The sequence below is a fragment of the Phocoena sinus genome, chromosome 12 (genome assembly GCF_008692025.1).
Source record: "Phocoena sinus isolate mPhoSin1 chromosome 12, mPhoSin1.pri, whole genome shotgun sequence".
In the NCBI taxonomy this organism is placed as follows: Eukaryota; Metazoa; Chordata; class Mammalia; order Artiodactyla; family Phocoenidae; genus Phocoena; species Phocoena sinus.
This window is the reverse complement of record NC_045774.1, coordinates 71,778,474-71,798,588: the sequence shown is the minus strand read 5'-3', so window position 1 is coordinate 71,798,588 and position 20,115 is coordinate 71,778,474. Positions and strand designations below refer to the sequence as shown.

Genomic DNA, 20,115 nt, shown 5'->3' with positions numbered 1-20,115 from the left:
AAAGCATTTCCTCTAAGATCAGGAACAATACAAGCATGTCCACTCTCATCACTATTATTCAACAAAATTTTGGAAGTCCTAGCCACGGCAGTCAGAGAAGAAAAAGAAACAAAAGGAATACAAATTGGAAAAGAAGAGTAAAACTGTCACTGTTTGCAGATGACATGATACTATACATAGAGAATCCTAAAGATGCCACTAAAAAACTACTAGAGCTAATCAATAAATTTGGTAAAGTTGCAGGATACAAAATTAATGCACAGAAATCTCTTGCATTCCTATACACTAATGATGAAAAATGTGAAAGAGCCAAGGGGGGAAAGTGGCGGGGCAGGGGGGGAGAGGTGGGATGAACTGGGAGACTGGGATTGACATATATACACCAATATGTATAAAATGGATAACTAATAAGAACCTGCTGTATAAAAAAAATTAAATTAAAAAAATAATGCTGCAATGAACATAGGTGTTTATACATCTTTGCGAATTAGTGTTTTCATATTCTTCAGATAAATACCTAGAAGTAGAATAGTTGGATCATATGGTAGTTCTATTAATTTTTTGAGGAATCTCCATACTGTTTTGTATAGTGGCTGCACCAATTTACATTCCTACCCATAGCGCTCAAGTGTTCCCTTTTCTTCTCATCCTCTCTAACACTTGCTATTTCTTGTCTTGAGAGCCATTCTAACAGTTGTAAGGTGATATCTCATAGTGGTTTTGATTTGAATTTCTCTAATAGTGATATTGAACATCTTTTCATGTGCCTTTTGGCCATCTGTATGTCTTCTTTGGAAAGATGTCTATTCAGAACCTCTGCCCATTTTTTAGTAGAGTTGTGTGTGTTTTTTGTTGTTGTATTGTCTGTGTTCTCTATATTTTTTATATTAACCCCTTTTGCATATATGATTTACAGATTTCTCCCATTCAGTAGGCTGCATTTTTGTTTTGATGATGGTTTCCTTCACTGTGCAGAAGCTTTTTAGTTTGATGTAGTCCCATTTATTTATTTTGCTTTTGTTTCCCTTGCCTTTGGAGTCAGATCTCTAAAAACATCACTAAGAATGATGTCAATAAGGTTACCACCTATGTTTTCTTCTAGAAATTTTATGGTTTCAGGTCTTATATTCAAGCCTTTAATCCATTTTGAATTAATTTTTGTGTATGGTGTAAGATAGTGATCTAGTTTCATTCTTTTGCATGTGGCTGTCCAGTTTTCCCAAAATCATTTATTGAAGAGACTGTCCTTTCCCCATACTATGTCCTTGGCTCCACTGTCATAGATTAATTGTCCATATATGTGTGGGTTTATTTCTGGGCTCTCTCTGTTCTTCATTGATCTGTGTGTCTGTTTTTATGCCAATATCATACTGTTTTGATACTATAGCTTTGTAGTATATTTTGAAATCAGGGAGTATGATTCCTCCAGGTTTGTTCTTTCTAAAGATTGCTTTGACTGTTCAGGATCTTTTGTGGTTCCATACAAATTTTAGAATTATTTGTTCTAGTTCTGTGAAATGTGTCATTGGTATTTCATTAGGGATGGCATTGAATCTGTAGATTGCTTTGCATAGTATGGACATTTTAGCAATGTTAATTTTTCCAATCCTTGAATGCAGAATATCTTTCCATTTATTTGTGTCTTCTTCAGGTTTTTTTTTGTCAGAGTCTTACAGTTTTCAGCATAGAGATTTTCACCTCCTTGGTTAAATTTATTCTTAGGTATATTATTCTTTTTGATACAATTGTAAATGGAATTGTTTTCGTAATTTCTACTTATGATAGTTCATTATCAGTGTATAGAAATACCAGAGTTTCTGTATATTGAGTTTGCAGCCTGCAAATTTACTGAATTCATTTTTGTAGTTGTAACAGTTTTTTGGTGGAGTCTTCAGGGTTTTCTACATATAGTATCATGTCAGCTGCAAATAGTGAAAGTTTTACTTGTTCCTTTTCAGTTTGGATGCTTTTTATTTCTTTTTCTTGTCTAATTGCTAAGACTTCCAATACTATGTTGAATAAAAGTGACAAGTGTGGGCATCCTAGTCTTGTTCCTGGTCTTAGAGGAAGAGCTTTCAGTTTTTCCCTGTTGAGTATGATGTTAGCTGTGGGTTTGTTATATTGATACATGGCTTTTATTAAGTTGAGGTATATTTCCTCCATACCCACTTTTTTTCCCCATGCTATCCTGTTACATTGAATCTCAGCAACTTGCATCCAAGAACTCATTCAAGAGAACATTATATAAGTTTATAAGCCATATTAAGTTGTACCAAAAAAGCTTTGCTTTCCTATAAACAGCCCTGAAAAACATGGTGTTTCTATTTGGTACTTAGATGATACTTTTTAAAAAAATTAAAGTATAGTTGATTTACAATGTTGTGCCAATCTCTGCTGTATAGCAAAATGACTCAGTTATACACATACATGCATTCTTTGCCATTATGGTTTATCCCAGGAGATTGGATATAGTTCCCTGTGGTATACAGTAGGACTTTGTTGTTTATCCATTCAAAATGTAATAGTTTGCATCTACCAACCTCAAACTCTAACTTGATCCCTCTCCCTTCCCCCTCCCCCTTGGCAACCACAAGTCTGTTCTCTATAGCTGTGAGTCTATTTCTACTTTGTAGATAAGTTCATTTGTGCCATATTTTAGATTCCACACATATGTGATATCATATAGTATTTGTCTTTCTCTTTCTGACTTATTTCACTTAGTGTGATCATCTCTATCTGCATCCATGTTGCTGCAAATGGCATTATTTCATTCTTTTTTATGGCTGAGTAATATTCCATTGTATATATGTACCCCATCTTCTTTATCCATTCATCTGTCAGTGGACATTTAGGTTGTTTCCATGTCTTGGCTATTGTGAATAGTGCTGCTATGAACATAGGGGTGCACGTATCTTTTTGAATTGTAGTTTTGTCTGGGTAGGAGTGGGGTTGCTGGATCATATGGTAGGTCTATTTTTAGTTTTCTGAGGAACCTCTGTGCTGTTTTCCATAGCAGCTGCACCAACTTACATTCCCACCAACAGTGTAGGAGGGTTCCCTTTTCTCCACACCGTCTTCAACACTTGTTATTTGTAGACTTTTTAATGATGGTCATTTTGACTGGTGTGAGGTGGTACCTCATTGTAGTTTTGATTTGCATCTCTCTAATAATTAGTGATGTTGAGCATCTTTTCATGTGCCTATTGGTCATCTGTATGTCTTTTTGGAGAAATGTCTATTAATATAGTCACTTTGTTGAGAGTTCTTGTAAATGGATGTCAACTTTTGTCAAATGCTTTTTATGCAACGATTGATATGATCATGTGATTTTTATCTTTCATCCTGTTAATGTGGTGTATCATGTTGATTGATTTGCAGATACTGAACCATTTTTGCATCCCTGAAATAAATCCCTCTTGTTCATGATCTTTTTAATGTATGTTAAATTCAGTTTGCTAATGTTTTGTTGAAGATTTTTGCATCTATTTTCGTCAGAGATATTGGCGTGTGATTTTTTTTTCCCTTGGTATTCTTGTCTGGTTTTGGTATCAGGATAATATGGCCTTGTAAAATGAGTTGGAAACATTTCCTCCTCTTAATTTTTTTGGAACAGTTTGAAAAGCATAGGTATTAAATCTTCTTTGAATGTTTCGTAGAATTCACCAGTGAAGTTGCCTGGTCCTATACTTTTGTTTGTTTGGAAGTTTTTTAAAATCACTGATTCAATCTCCTTATTAGTAATTGGTCTATTCAGATTTTCTATTTCTCCATAATTCAGTCTTAGAAGATTGTGTGTTTCTAGAAACATCCATTTCTTCTAGGTTGTTGAATTTGTTGGTATATAGTTGTTCTTAGGAGTCTCTTATAATCTTTTCTATTTCTGTGGTATCAGTTGTAATTTCTCCTCTTTCATTTCTGACTTTGATTCTTCTCTGTTTTTTTTTCTTGGTTAGTCTAGCTGTTGGCTTGTTGATTTTGTTTATCTTTTCAAAGAACCAGCTCTTAGTTTCATTAATCCTTTCTATTTTTTTCATTTATTTTGGGTCTGATCTTTATTATTTCCTTCCTAATGCCAACTTTGAACTTTGTTCTTTGTTTTCTAGATCCTTTAGGTGTAATGTTAGATTGTTTATTTGAGATTTTTCTTGTTTCTCATGGTAGGCCTGTATTGCTATGAACTTCCCTCTTAGAATCGCTTTTGCTGCCTCTTAGAGATTTTAGTATGTCATATTTTTGTTTTCATTTATCTTTAGGTATTTTAAAATTTCTCCTTTGATTTCTTCAAAGATTCATTGGTTGTTCAGATTAACTGTTGTTTAATCTACACATTTTTGTGGTTTTTACAATTTTCTTCCCATATTTGATTTCTAGTTTTATACCGTTGTGTTTGGGAAAGATGCTTAATATGATTTCAAACTTCTTGAATTTATTGAGACTTGTTTTTTGGCTTGTTTAACATGTTATCTAGCCTGGAGAGTGTTCCATGTGCACCTGAGAATGGGTACTCTGCTGCTTTTGGATGAAACGCTTTGTATATATCTATTAAATCTGTCTGCTCTAATGTGTCGTTTAAGCCTAATGTTTCTTTATTGATTTTGTTTGAATGATGTATCCACTGATGTAAGTGGGGTGTTAAAGTCCCCTACTGTTAGTTTGTTGATGTTAATTTCACTCCTTAGGCCTGTTAATATTTGCTTTATGTATTGTGGAGCTCCTATATTGGGTGCATATGTATTTTTTAAGTGTTACATCTTCTTGCTTCATTGACCTCTTTATCATTATATATATCCTCTTTGTCTTTTATTACATTCTTTGTTTTAAAGTCTATTTTGTATGATATGAATATAGCTACACCAGCTTTCTTTTAGTTTCCATTTGCATGGACTATCTTTCCCCATCCTTTCACTTTTAATTTGTGTGTGTCCTTACTTCTGAAGTGGATCTCTTGTAGGCAGCATCCAGATGGGTCTTGTTTTTTTATCCATTCAGTCACTCTGTGTCTTTTGATTGGACAATTTAGTCCACTTACATTTAAAGTAATTACTGATAGATATGTACTTATTGCCATTTTGTTAATTATTTTTGGATTGTTTTTGTAGTTCCTCTCTGTTTCTTTTTCTCTTTCTCTCTTCCCTTGTGGTTTCATGGCTGTCTTTAGTGTTATGTTTAGGTTAATTCCTCTTTCTTTTGTGTATTTACTATAAATTTTTGTTTGTGGCTACCATGGTTTACATATGACACCCTATGCATATAATGGTCTGTTTTAGGTTGATAACAACTTAAATTTGAACACATTCCAGAAGGTTACTTTTTTTTTTTACTCCCTCCCTCATGTTTTATATTTTTTGACATCTTTATGACATCTGTATAGGTGTATATATACATCTATATATCTATATTTATGACATCTTTTACATTTTTTATTTTATGCATATTTTAACTAATTAGTTTTAATTTTTCTATTTTTTGTCTTTTAATCTTCATTCTTGCTTTATAAGTGATTGATCCATTACCTTTACTACTGACTTACCTATTCTAGTGAGATTTTTACTCAATGTTTTTATGTTATTAATCAATGCCATTTCTTTTTAGCTTAAAGAAGTCTCTTTAACATTTTTTGTAAGCCCAGTTTAATGGTGATGAACTCCTCTAGGTTTTGCTTATCTGGGAAACTCTTAAACTCTTCAATTCTGAATGATAACCTTGTCAGGTAGAGAACTTTTGGTTGGAATTTTTTCCTTTCAGCACTATGAATATGTCATGCCACTCCCTTCACCTGCTAAGTTTCTGCTGAAAATTTTACTGATAGCCTTATGGGGTTTCTCTTGTATATGTAAAGTTTTTTTTTTTTTTTAGCTACTTTTAAGATTCTCTCTTTATTTTTGCCTTTTATCATTTTAATTATGGTGTGTCTTGGTGTGGATCTCTTTGGGTTCATCTTATTTGGAACTCTCTAGACTTACTGGACCTGGATGTCTATTTCCTTCTTCAGACTAGGAAAGTTTTCAGCTAATATTTCTTCAGATAAGCTTTCTGGCCCTTTCTCCTCCTTTTGGACCCCTATAATGTGAATGTTATTCTGCTTGACATTGTTCCAAAAGTCCCTTGAGATATCTTTACTTTTTAAAATTCTTTTTTTTTGTTTTTGCTCCTGTGTCTTAGTGAGTTCCATTGCTTTGTCTTCCTGTTGTGTTCTGCTTCATCCAGTCTGCTGTTGAACCCCTCTAGTTTGTTTTTCAGTTCAGTTATTATATTCTTCAGCTCTTTAACTTCTGTTTAGTACTTTCTTATATGTTCTCTTTCTTTGTTGAAGCTCTTACTGTGTTCCTCCATTCTTCTCCCAAGTTCGGTGAACATCTTTATGACCATTACTTTGAACTTTTTATCAGGTAGATTGCTTATCTCCATTTCATTAAGGTCTTTTTCTGAGGTTTTGTCTTGTTCTTTCATTTGGGACATATTCCTCTGTCTCCTCATTTTGAGTAACTCTCTGTGTTTGTTTCTGTGTATTGGGCCAAAAAGCTGCCTCCTCCAGTCTTGAAGGAGTGGCCTTGTGTAGGAAATCCTGTGGGCCCCAGATGCCCTGGCCACTAGAGCTGGGCACTCAAGGGGCATCCCCTGTATGGGCTGCATGTGCCAGCCTGCTGCAGTGCAGGGGTGGGCAGGGGTCTTGCCCAACCCAGATGTGGCATGCAGCTGTAGCACAGGGGTGGGTGGAGCTCTCATTGAGGCACACCTACTGGCACTAGCAGGTTAGAGGGAGACTTCCAAAATGGCACCCACCAGTGCTGGCATTAGCAAGATAGAATGAAATCACAAGAATGGCATCTGCCAGTGTATCCATCACCAGAAAGAGTCCCAGCAGGTTCCTGCCTTTCCAGCAGATTCTTGAAGATTAGTTAATGGGTCTCCTTCATGAATAGTCCAGGTGCTTTTCAAACGGGTGTTTTTGTGCTGGATTCTGGGGCAAGGGAGTCTGTGAGCCCTTTAAAAAGCAGGTTCTCCATTCCCTACAGATCTGTGTTTTTCCTGGATGTAATCCTCATTGGTTTTCAAAGCCAGGCATTTTGGGGGCTTGTCTCTCCTATGCAGGATCTAAGATTTGGGGTGCTTGCTATAGAGCACAGACCACCTCACTCCTTAGAGAAAAGTTCTGTATTTTTGAGATCTCTCCCAATTGTGGGTCGCTGCACCAGGGTGGAGATTTTTTTTTTGGTGAGACTGTGTTTCTGCATCTCCTAACTGTCTCAATGCTGTCTTTTTATCCTTGTTGTGGAGGCTCTGTTTGTCCAGTTTTCAGGTCTTTTTTAGAAGGAAGTATTCCCTATGTAGTTGTAGATTTGTTGTGTCCGTGGCAGGAGGTGAATTCAGGATCTTCCTACACCACCATCTTGAACTGCCTCTAGTGGGGCTCTAGATGTGTGGTCTGAACCCTTCCTCAGGGAGAATGTGGGAGTTGGGGGTTACCTCAGATGGCTATGTTGCTATGCTGGGGGTGGGGTTAATGGCAAGAGTGTGTCTCAGCCTTTCCTACTCATTTGGATGTGAGTAGGAAATCATTTGTCAGATGTGTAGGAGTTGCTCAGATAGTTTCTGGATCTCTTTCAGAGGGAATTGCTCCATATGTAGCTGTATATTCCATGTGTCTGTGGGAGGAGGGGAGCTCAGGAGCCTCCTGAGTCTCCATCGTGGTCAGCTCCCAATTCCAGCTAATAAAGTGCTTAGCCTTTGTTCCCACTCCCTCATTGCAGGAAGGACCACAAGAGCCGGGGCTTCATGTATAGGTCCTGGGGCCTGGATGCTACTGATTGCTGATGGCTGTGGCAGACCACCTGGCTGGGCAATTAGAGGGACAGGGGCAGTGATACCCTGGCTGGTTCCTGCCCTCTGGTCTCCAGCGATGGGACTGTAAAGGGCTTTGGAGTTACTAATTTCCTGGAACAAGAGCTTTCTATTTTTGTTCCTTAAAAATCGTTAACTAAACCACATATCATTTACCCCTGAAGTGAATAGTAATAATTAAATGCTTTTGCCCATTCCTGTATTGATGTCTTCTCAGTAGTTCTTTGTGGAAGTAAAAAAAAAGTACATGGAATCCATTAGGATGTGCTGTCATCAATTTTCTGATGGAGGGCTGTTGCCGTCAGGGTGTGAAATCACCCCCTTTAACTTACTTTGATTCTTTAATCTGTTATTTTCTGGGAAAATCTGTAGGTAAGGATACTTGCTGTTAAGAATTTTAGCGGAGGGCTTCCCTGGTGGCGCACTGGTTGAGAATCTGCCTGCTAATGCAGGGGACACGGGTTTGAGCCCTGGTCTGGGAAGATACCACATGCCGCGGAGCAACTAGGCCCGTGAGCCACAACTACTGAGCCTGCGCATCTGGAGCCTGTGCTCCGCAACAAGAGAGGCCACGATAGTGAGAGGCCCGCGCACCGCGATGAAGAGTGGCCCCCGCTCGCCGCAACTAGAGAAAGCCCTCGCACAGAAACGAAGACCCAACACAGCCAAAATAAATTAATTAATTAATAAACTTCTAAAAAAAAAAAAGAATTTTAGCGGAAATCAAAATGACTGGGCAAATTGCCATATATTTCCCTGTAATACAAGCTTTTACAGCTTGGTGACACAGATTTTATTTTTGTGTCGTTTTGCACCTGTCTCTTTTTCTTAGTTTAAGGGGCAGAGAAAACAGCCTGCTGCTGTAGTTTTGGTTGGTGCATTTCCAGAAACTGTTGAAAATCTCTTTGGGGCATATTACATTTAGAAATGATTATAGCTGGAAAAAAATTCCTCCAAAATGTAGGGAGAAGTATGATACACTACATACTTACTTTACTCACTATATCATTAATAAGGAGTGCTTTTGTTTTTAACATTCCCATTAGGAAAACCCAAAAATTCCTGGGTGGGTCCTTGCTGTTTTGATTAAGAGATCTGATTAAAGTAGAGGCCCTTAGCTTCAGGAACAAACCCCAAGACATACAGGAAAGTAAGTCAACTATTGTACTGTATACCTTGGTATAGTTTCCTCCACTTTAAAATGCTGTACTTCTGGCTTTCAAGTGTGTCTCCTTGTTTGGCTGAGCAAAATTCAAAGCCAGTTAGGTGCAGTTTCAAAAGAATAAAAGCAAGTCATTTCAATGGGAAGCACTTATGAAGATAGGAATGACCATAGCAATTACCTTCATTTATTTGACCTGTAATGAATCTTCATAGCAATAGTTAGATCTCTAGTTAGACTAAGTTCTCCTGCCTGCTGAAATTAAGATTCCTACCTCCAAAGGGTCTTTCATGTGAGAAACAACCTCTGATGGTCATTGTAAATTCTCATTTTGCCTTCAGTTTTGGATCTGGTATTAAACCTTATATCTATCAGAAGTGGACATATATCTGGCATACACTGGGTACCAGCAGAATGGACATTCATTCATTCTGCATGTATTTGTTGAGTACCTGTTATGTGCAGCACTATTTTAAGCACTGGAGATACAACAGTGAACAGAAAAGACAAAACACTTTCTCATGTGGATCTTGCATTTTACTGGGAGAGAGATAATAAGTAAGTTAAATAGATGAACTATGCCAGATGGTGATAAAAGATAGAGTAGGGAAAGGAGATGTGGAGAGTCGAGGTGAAAGTATAGCTAGAATGGCCATGGAAGGCCTTCCTGAGAAGGAGAAAAATGATAAAAGACCTAAAGGAAGTGAGAGATTGAGCTATAAGATACTTTGGGAAGAACATTCCAGAAAGTGCTCCATGGCAAGAGCAAAATGGAACACACAAGGAACAATGAAGAGGTCAGCCTGGTGCCAGAGGGGTAAATAAGAGGCAGAACATCAGGAGACAAAGTCAGGTGATGGGGAAGAGGGCACTGGGGCCTTAGAGGTCAAGCTAAGGACTTAGGACTTAGGACATTTTCTCTGAGAAGTCATTTGAGGGTTTGGAGCAGAAGCGTGGTACCTAGCTTGGGTTTCAGTAAGATCACTCTGCAGCTGGGGAAGGAAGGGGATGAGATTGGAAGCAGAGACCAGACAGGGGGCTATTGCCAAAATCCAGGCAGCTGCTGAGGTGACTTGGACCATGGTGGGGGCAGTGGAGTGGTAAGAAGTACATATACTCTGGATCTTTTTGAAGATAGATCTGACAGGATTTGTCAGTGGATTGGCAGTAGGGTGCAAGAGAAGGAGAAGGGCCAAGGATGATTTGAAACTTGTGATCTGAGTAACTGGCAGTATGAATTGCCATTGACTGAGATGGGGAGAAACAGCACCACCAGGAGCTCATTTTTGGACTTGTTCAACTGAGACCCATCAGACCTCCAAGAGGACATGAGGGGAGAGGTAGGTGTACAGTGAAGGTATAAATTTGAGAGTCATCAGCATATTCAAACCCAAGAGGCTGGTTGAATGAGTATTGATTAGAAAACTAAAGAGGTCCCAGAATTGAGCCCTGGGACACCCTAGCATTTAGAAATTGGGGGATGTTCAGAAGAAAGCAGCAAAGGAGTTTGAATTGAATTTATAGAAAGGTAAGAAGAAAATTGTGTGATTGTGGTTTCCTGGAAGCCAAGTGAAGAAAGGGTTTCAAAGATGAGACCATGGAATGTGTCACATGCTACTATTATGGTCAAGTAAGTCGAGGGCTGAGACTTGACTCTTGGATTTACAGTGTAGAAATTAATGGCAATGACCTTAAAAGCAGTTTCAGTAGAGTGTTAGGAGTAAACACTGCTAGAATTGGTTCAATAAAAAATGAGAGGAGAGGAACTGGAGACAGTATGTACAGGCAGATCTCTCAAGAATTGTGTTATAAATTTAGGGAGGAAGAGAAATGGGGCATTTATGAAGGGCTTGGCTAGGTGAGACATTTAGATAAGCAGAAGCAAAAGCCTATGAGTCAATGAGTTTACATTTTAGCAGGACCAATCTGGCAGCTGTGTTGAGGTGAGACTAAAGGAGCATCCTCTGATTCTGAGCCATCAGTGGTGGCCACAGTCTGTACTTTTGTCATGTGCCAACTTGCAGATAATGCCAGATACATGCGTGGATGAGTCAGCAGGAAGCTGACTCATCAAGATAGGAAACAGAGCTAGAGCTAGTGAAGGCTTAGAGTAAGACGTGTGATGGGGAGCACAGTAGAGACAAATACTAGAACCCCACTGTTGGCTCCTTGCCAGGAATTCATACCACAGAACTGACCCTAACACCGTAGGAAACAGAAGTGGTGTGAAGACAGTGCTGGCTCTGGCGTCCTGAACCCTCTCTTTAAGCATTAACCCTCATTTTTCATACAACCACGAGATGGAAAGGTCACAATTTATTCTTTTTTTCTTTTTTAAATTTTATTTTAGGGACTTCCCTGACAGTCCAGTGGTTAAGGCTCCACCTTCCAATGCAGGGGCGTGGGTTCAATCCCTGGTTGGGGAGCTAACATCCCACATGCTGCATAGTGCAGCCAAACATTTAGAAAAATTAAATAAATTAAATAAAAAATTTATTTTATATTGGACTATAGTTGATTTACAATGTTGTGTTAGTTTCAGGTGTACAGCAAACTGATTCAGTTATACATATACATATATCTGTTCTTCTTCAAAATCTTTTCCCATTTAGGTTATTACAAGATATTGAGCAGAGTTCCCTGTGCTATACAGTAGGTCCTTGTTGGTTGTCTATTTTAAATATAGTCGTGCGTATATGTCAATCCCAAACTCCCAATTTATCCCTCCCCCCACCCTTCCCCTTTGGTAACCATAAGTTTGTTTTCTAAGTCTGTGAGTCTGTTTCTGTTTTGTAAATAAGTTCATTTGTATCATTATTTTAGATTACGCATGTAAGTGATATCATATTTGTTTTTCTCTGACTTACTTCACTTAATATGATCATCTCTAGGTCCATCCATGGTACTGCAAATGGCATTATTTCATTCTTTTTTTATGGCTGAGTAGTATTCCATTATATATATATATACCACATCTTCTTTATCCATTCCTCTGTCGAAGGACATTTAGGTTGCTTCCACGTCTTGGCTATCGTAAAAAGCGATGCAATGAACATTGGGGTGCATGTATCCTTTCAAACCATGGTTTTCTCTGGATATATGCCCAGGAGTGGGATTAGTGGATCATATGGTGATTCTATTTTTGGTTTTTTAAGGAACCTCCATACTGTTCTCCATAGTGGCTGCACTAATTTACATTCCCACCAACAGTGTAGGAGAGTCCCCCTTTCTCCACATCCTCTCCAGTATGTCTTGTTTGTAGACTTTTTGATGATGGCCATTCTGCCTGGTGTGAGGGGTGGAGGGGAGGGGAAATAGGATGGGATAGTTGCTCTTGTCCTCCCCTATAGTGGAAAACATGGAGAAACATATCATACCAGTGAAAACCATGCAAGCTGTCAGCTTTCAGCTCTGTTTCATTCCATTTATTAGAGGTCAGGCTAAGGGAAAGTCATTTTATTATGACACATCCTATTTGGAATTCCTCTGGGCAATTTGCTCTACCCTCTTACTATAATGGTCTCCAAATAGCTCAGTCTCTAGGCAGGACAGAAGTAGCTGTTCGGCTCTATTAGAACCCCCTGTGGAAGGCTTTCTTGGCTTCCTTAATGAACCGGGCTCCTTGGAGCCTCACTCACTCTATGTAAACCTCTGTTCTGACTTCCTTCCAAGAAAGGGTGCTATTGGGGAAGACCAGAGGCTCTGCATTCCTCCTTTTACTGCAATGCTCATGTCTGTGAAACTTGGCATATAAATAAAACTTCAAGAGAGTTTGCTTATTCCTGAGATGAGATGGAGATCTCTGATATTCTCTGAAAGGGGCTCAGGGTGAGAAAGTGCCCTGGGATTGGGCCATGTGACAGGATGAGGTAGAGGAGAATTAATGGAAATAATCTGAGGAAGCAGAATTTCCTTTGGAGAAGAATGTGAATCTGAGGAAGCAGAATTTCCTTTGGAGAAGAAGCATATTGTGATGAGAAACCTGGATACCACATTATCAAGAAAACATCTGAAAATGTCATTGGATCACGGGGATTTTCAAATTCTAACCAAAGCTCTCTTCATTCCCACTCTGTTCCCTCATGACTTTGCTGAGGGCTGAGACCCTCCCAGGTCCCACATTATTGTTGCTTTGTGATCCGCTCCCTAGGTCACTAGAAGGACGGGGGCAAGGGACTAGGCTGGGTCAAAGGCACTCTCCTCCATCCCTGCCCACTCTGGGATAGGGGACTGGAGGACTCATAGGGATCCAGCCACCATTGGCGGTGTGAAAGCTGTCCTCATGAGAACCCCTTCCTAGTAAAGAGATTTGAAAATGAATCAACACGACTAGATTAAATTCTCAACTGAGGATTTTATAATTCTGGTGGGTCACTGTAGAATTTCCTTTTGTTATGCAGGCAGTTGATGAAGTGTAGGGTATTGAGCTGTTGTTTATCTGCACAATGATGCTTCGCAGTCTGTGCCCCCATAACTGAGATGCTATTGTTACATGTTGCACTTGTGCACATGTGTTGTTTTGGTACTTGTCCTTATGTCTTGTTTAGGCCTCATTTCCATTAGATCGTAAGGCAAAATCTACAATTCCTGTTTCTTTGGCACTCTTAACCCCGGGAAAGATAAATTAGTTTTGCATCCAGAGTGCTGAATAAATGTTGTTGAATAAAAGTTGTTAACCTCTAGGCTATAGTATATGTAGAATGAAAGTATGAATTATGTGAAGTAAATTACTAATCTGATTTCTTCATGTTAGAGTGCTATATACTTATAATTTAGTTAGAATAATGCTTTGTATTTTAAACACATTTAGTGCATAAGTTCTGTTTACCTCTTTTTTTTTAATTGCTAAGTATCCTCATTTTATTGCCACATAGGTAAACTTCTTAGAATAGATCAGAAAATGTAAAATACTTCAACTCTGTTGCCTCTCCCAGACTTAAGACCCTATTAGGAAGGTACCAGGTTCTGGTAGACAGCCTGATCTCATCCCCATCCGAGAGACATACGCTAGTGACTATTACCCATGATAGGATCAAGGAGAGACCCATGTAGAGAAGCACAGACAAAAATGTCATGGGGTTCACAGGAGGGAGCAAGCACATCTGTTGGGGAGATTAGGCTTTGTGAAGGAGATGGTGTAAGGAATGGGCTTTGAAGGATAGATAGACTTCCATTAGCTCCAGCGTGGGGACAGTTGTTCCAGCTGGTGAAGGTACAGGCCCCTGAAAAGGTGTGGGTATTAGGAAGCTGTGCCTAAGAGTTCAGATAAGTACAGGGATACAGTGTCCCCTAGTCCACTTGGAAACATGAGTTTTAAAGTAGGGGTAAACTGGGAGAAAATGATCATTTTAACAATAATAGCCTGCAAATGTGTGTTACCTTTTTCTCAGATGCCAGACGTTGTACAAGTTCTTTGTATATGGAATGTCTTCTAATCTGAAAAAGGTCAGGTCTATTTTCATTGAAGCGTTTTTCATAAAAGAGCAATGTTATCAGAGCTATGATAAAGCAGATTTGTACAGAGATGAGGCACAGGGAAAGGCCAAAGTTAGGAAGAGCACTCAGGAGGTCATTTGTATGTTCTCTGCAAGATGTAATGAAGAGCTGAGTTATGCCAGCAGGAGCATGTGTGAAAATACAAAATTGGGTTGGTTTGAATCAGAAGTCATTTTAAACTTCATATTGCAGTTTCTGCTAAAAACTGGATTTTCTAACTCAAAACACTTCAGTGGAATCTTGAGGACCTAGACAGCCCATTTTCTGTCTTAGATTCCTCCACTGGGATGTGGAAACCAAGAGTCTGGAGGACTGACATCTCTTAGTAGTACCTGAGACAGAAATCCGGAGGCACAGACTCTTCCCTCATCCCTGAATCTTTGACTGATGGGTCAAGATTGTCTCAGAAGATTGTTGCCATCTTTTCTCATTTCATGTATCAAAAAGCACAGGTTCCTCAATTATTTAAGTTTTATGCTGCTATGAAATACTAATCCCAGTATTAACTGTCTTGTAGATTCCATTGTGATTGGATTTTGGATTGGTCTCGCGGTCTTTGTGATTTTCATGTTTTTCGTGCTGACTCTGCTGACCAAGACAGGAGCCCCACACCAAGAGTAAGTTTGGGCTGTTCCTAAATGTCCATTAAGCTCCACAGGGACCAGAAAAAACAGAAATGGGATCCGGGGCTGGGGTTGCTTCCAGTGGGTGGAAAGTTGGCCCTGGTTATGGATGTGCTGTCTGGACCCAGTGCCTGTTGTGTGGGACCTGCCTTCCTCCTGGTACTTTGCCTCTTGCCTCTGGGGCTCATTTTCAAGTGAACCCTTGTGCACCTGGGTTTCTTGGTCCTTTCCAGTAGTCTAACTGCTGATCCAGCCTCAATTTTTATTTTGAAGGTATTATTAATTGGGATGTATTTTCTCCTTATTCCCAAAAGAATTTAGATGACTCACCAGACTGAAAACAGTGAAAAAAGACAATAGCAAAAATAGGATGAAAACTAGCTTAGAAAACGTTTTGAGGAGCAGAGAAATAGTTGTTACTGGATACACGACTGAATTAATTATTAACAATAGTCACTGAATTCACCATTAAGTTACCTTGAAACGAAATAAAACGGAAACATTAAGGATTATATAATTTTCATGGCGTGGTAAAGAACATCCATGTTGGGCTTTGAATTTATGGAGGAAATGATTACATGGATGCTTAAAGAACGCTGAGTAATGTCACAATGTATTTGGTCAGTTATGGTTTGCAAAACACTCAGAACTGTTTTAGTGGATTTTCTTTTATCCAAACTCTTCCAAAAAAGGGAAAAATAATAACTTATGTTGGATACCTTATCAGTCAGTCCCAGCAGGCAACAGATAGCACACTCAAATTAGGTAATTAGAAGAGCTTTTTTTTAAAATTTATTTTTTATTGAAGTATAGTTGATTTACAATGTTGTGTTAATTTCTGCTGTACAGCAAAGTGACTCAGCTATACACATATATCCATTTTTTTAATATTCTTTTCTATAATGGTTTATCCCAGGATATTGAATATAGTTCCCTGTGCTATACAATAGGACCTTGTTGTTTATCCAATCTATATGTAATAGTTTGCATCTACTAACCCCAAACTCTCATCCCATCCCTCCCTGACTCTTGGCAACCACATGTCAGATCTCTGTCTGTGAGTCAGTTTCTGTTCTGTAGATAAGTTTATTTGTGCCATATTTTAGATTCCACATATAAGTGATACCATATGGTATTTGTCTTTCTCTTTCTGACTTACTTCACTTAGTATGATAATCTTTAGGTCCATCCATGTTGTTGCAAATGGCATTATTTCATTCTTTTGTATGGCCGAGTAGTATTCCATTGTATACATGTACCACATCTTCTTTATCCATTCTTCTGTCGATGGACATTTAGGTTGTTTCCATGTCTTGGCTATTGTGAATGGTGCTGCTATGAACATAGGGGTGCAGGTATCTTTTTGAATTAGAGTTTTGCCTGGATATATAGAAGAGCTTTTAATAAAGGGACTAGTCACAAGTTGTGGCCCAGGAAGAGGGTGGCCCCCAGGATAGTGCAGGATGCCAGGGCTCAGAACACTGAGGAGTAGATGCACTAGATCTGAAGGGGGTCATGATTGGCAACCAGGAGTCCTGCAGAGAGGCTGGCTGAGAGGAACAATGGTCAAGAGTCACAGTTAGTCCAGTGTGACCTCTCAGGGAGGGAGCCTCCAATAAATATCCAGACCTTTCTTCCCCTCTCCTACCCCTTTCTTACCTTTGCTCCCCACTGGTGAAGCCCACACCACAACCAGTGGCCAGAGCCTCCATCAAAGGTCAGTTTCCTGGGGCACAGAGCAAGATGGGGATGGGTAGAGAGCGACCTGAGAGAGTAAGTGGAAGAAACTGAGCACAAATCCTCACATTTCCATTGGTATCTCCCTTCATCCTCACAGCCTGGCAGCGGCATTCTCATTGTTGTGTCTCATCACACAGTCTGCGGCATCTGCTGTTCAGTCTTCAGCCTGCACTTGAACTATAGCAACTAGTTGTAGGTAGAGAGAAGAGTTCAGCTCATCACGCACCTGTTTTCAGACATTGAGGTCTGGAAAAAAATTTAAACACATGTTAAATGAAAAGAAAAGATCATTTTATTGAAGCATATGGAGATGCATGGTTGAGAATCTCTATAATAGTCACTAAAAAGCCACTAAAATAATATGAACTTTCCCTTTTCTATCTCCTGTTCTCATAAACATCTGAACATGCCTTTACCTCACTTTAAAAATATGGTGTGGATTACAGCAGTAGTAAGAGAAGCCAAGGACAAACTCAGATTAGGGTACATCTTGTAGAGTGGCCAGGGAATAATAACTCCCTTTATCTTCCTTCTCCTCGGAGGGACAGATGGATTTTTGCAGGGTTATTGAGATCTATTTGTTTGATGTAGGATGCAGGTGATTTTACAGATGGGAACACCCTAGCCCAAAAGGAACATGACTTCCTGTAATGATTAATTTTATTTGTCAATTTGTCTAAGCCATGGCACCCAGATATTTAATCAAATGTTATTCTAGATGTTTCTGTGAAGGTTTTTTTTTTTAGATAAGATACCATTTCTGAATAAAACTGATCATCCTCCATAATGTGGGTGGGCCTCATCCAATCACGGGAAGGCGCTCCTAGAAACAGATGGAACTCCCTTGAGCAAAAAGGAATTCTGGCAGAGGCCTGCCTTCAAACTCTTCCCTGGCTCTCCAGCCTGCTAGCCTACCCTACAGATTTTGGACTTGCCAGCCTCCACCATCACATGATCCAATTCCTTAAAATAAGTCTGTCCCCCTGGCCTACCCCAGATGGATGGATGAATGGATGGATGGATAGATAGATATAGAAATACACACACACACGCACACACCCTGCCGGTTCTGTTTCTCTGGAGAACACTGACTTATACATTTCCTTAACATTTCACATCGACCCTGGGTAGCTGAGACTTGAATTTCCAGTCTTCCAATAGGCAGTTCATCCTTCTAGTAGATGGTTTCTCTCTTGATGGTGATTCTGAGTCATCTCAAACAGGGGTCATTGTAACTCTACATGCTTTTAATGAGGCTAAGGATAAAGCCTAACCTTTTTTTATTTTTAGTACAATAATGGATCAGCCCTCAGGACCACATTTTAAATGCTTTCTTGAGTCTGAGGCGGTGTGAGACATGGCATTTGGCTGTGGTATATCATAAGCAAACTGAAAGAAACAGACATGTGGAAAAATCCCTAAATGGAGCAGTTAAAAAGGATTTTAGATCTTAGTAAACTTGACATTTATTTGGCAGGAATTTTTTCTAAAATAGACATTATTTTCTCCATTCAGCCAACTTTAATATAAAACAATCAATTTTAAGTGTGCCTGTGATAATTAGGCATGGAGGAAAGAATGATAAATCATTGAGACTAATAATAAAAGCAGTTTTTTTTTAACATTTGCCACATGCCAGGGTCTGCTGATAATTTTATATGTGTAATCTCACCAAGCTTCACAAAAAGATGAGGTAAATCCTGTAAGTGTTCAACTTATAAAGTTTCCCACTTTACGGATGAGAAAAATGAGGCTGAACCACTCATATGACGATTCACAGGTTAAAAAACCAAAACAAAACAAACAAAACCTTTGGAGCCAGGCCTCAAACTAAAGTCTCTTTGACTCTAAAGCTCCTATTATTAACACTACATTAAATTATCTCATGTCAGTAATTTTAAATCTCCTTCTTATATTACAGCAAAGATACTAGCAAGCAGTCAGATTTGTTTTCTTTTATCACGTATTGGATCAAGCATGGGCTCTGGAGTCAAACATTTCCAGATGTACTGGAACAGTTTACTAGATTCTTAACCTCTCTCTGCTTGAGATTCCTCATTTGTAAAAATAAAATAGTATCTGCTTCCTAGGAGTACTGTAAAGGTTAAGTGAGCTGATGCCTGTGGAGCTGCTGGTACACGCTGGGCTCACAGCGGGCAGCTCTCAGCGAAGATCAGTCCACCCCTGCGTGGCTGATGGAATCCTGGGGAGAGCTGAGGGGTGCAGGTAAAGAGCAGGAGGGAGAAGAGGACACCCATCCTCCCACGAGACAGCCAGGCCCTACGCATTCACGTTGGAGCTACACATGCCAAAGTGTGGCTTCCTTCTACCCTAGCTTCACCTTGGGTGTGTCTCTCAGTGAAAGAGTAAGATGATTTTAGAACGGAGACTAAGCAGAGAATCTTGGTGATGGCTCAGAAGGATGTCTGAATTCTGACTGCTTTATATAACAGGCTCCCTGGGCAGTTGGTCACAAAGAACTTCCTCAAGTAGGATATCAGGCAGTAAGTATCTTTTTTGGAATTTGACTCCGACATTCTGGTTAAGATCCCCAATCAGGTCTGCAAGCTCAAAATGGACTAGTGTTGAATCTACCACTCAGTTCTATCTCCTCCTCCATGGAGGCATCCCGGGCAGGCTGAGCGTCTCCCTAGGAGCTCATCATTGCTGATGCATGGGAAGAGCACAAACATTCCCTTGAAAGGAGTAAGATACAAGGATGACAGATAAGCTTCTTCCCTGAAGTTTCCAACTTGGGATCATATTAGCATAAGAACTTCAATTCTAGAGTCACTGCCTACTCATTGGCTTCTGTTCAGGAGAGAATGTGTCATAATCAGACTATGAGACAATAACAAACAACTCCGCAAATCTCAGTAAAACACAACATGGGTTTACATTGTGTTCAAGCTACACATCTTCTGAGGGTCGGCAAGGGGTGGACAGAAGCTTCTTCACTGTAGCTGCAGGATCTCCAAGGCTCAGCCTCCCGGGTTCCTGTGACAGGGAAGGGGGCATGAAGAGATCTCACACCTGCCCTTCTGTCCTTCAGCCAGGAAGTGGCACACATCCCTTCCTCTCACAGATCATTGGCCAGAACCAGCCACAGCCACCTGACCGCCAGGCTGGGCAGGGTAATCTGTGTTTCCAGGAGGAGAGAAGAACCAGATATGAGTGAGCACTAGTAAAGCAGACCAAAGAGGGAGAAAGACTCTTATAAAGCTGACATCGCCTTTCTTAAAAGCTTCTAGG

The 20,115-nt window shown here is 39.5% G+C and overlaps 1 protein-coding gene across 1 annotated transcript in view; it reads left to right on the top strand.

Annotated features, from left to right (window-relative positions):
• MRAP2 (melanocortin 2 receptor accessory protein 2) overlaps positions 1-20,115 on the top strand; it is a 55,303-nt gene that overhangs the window by 23,022 nt on the left and 12,166 nt on the right. Inside the window, exon 3 of the mRNA XM_032651399.1 lies at positions 15,018-15,117. Coding sequence (XP_032507290.1) covers positions 15,018-15,117 — 100 coding nt within the window. The remainder of the gene's footprint in view (positions 1-15,017; positions 15,118-20,115) is intronic.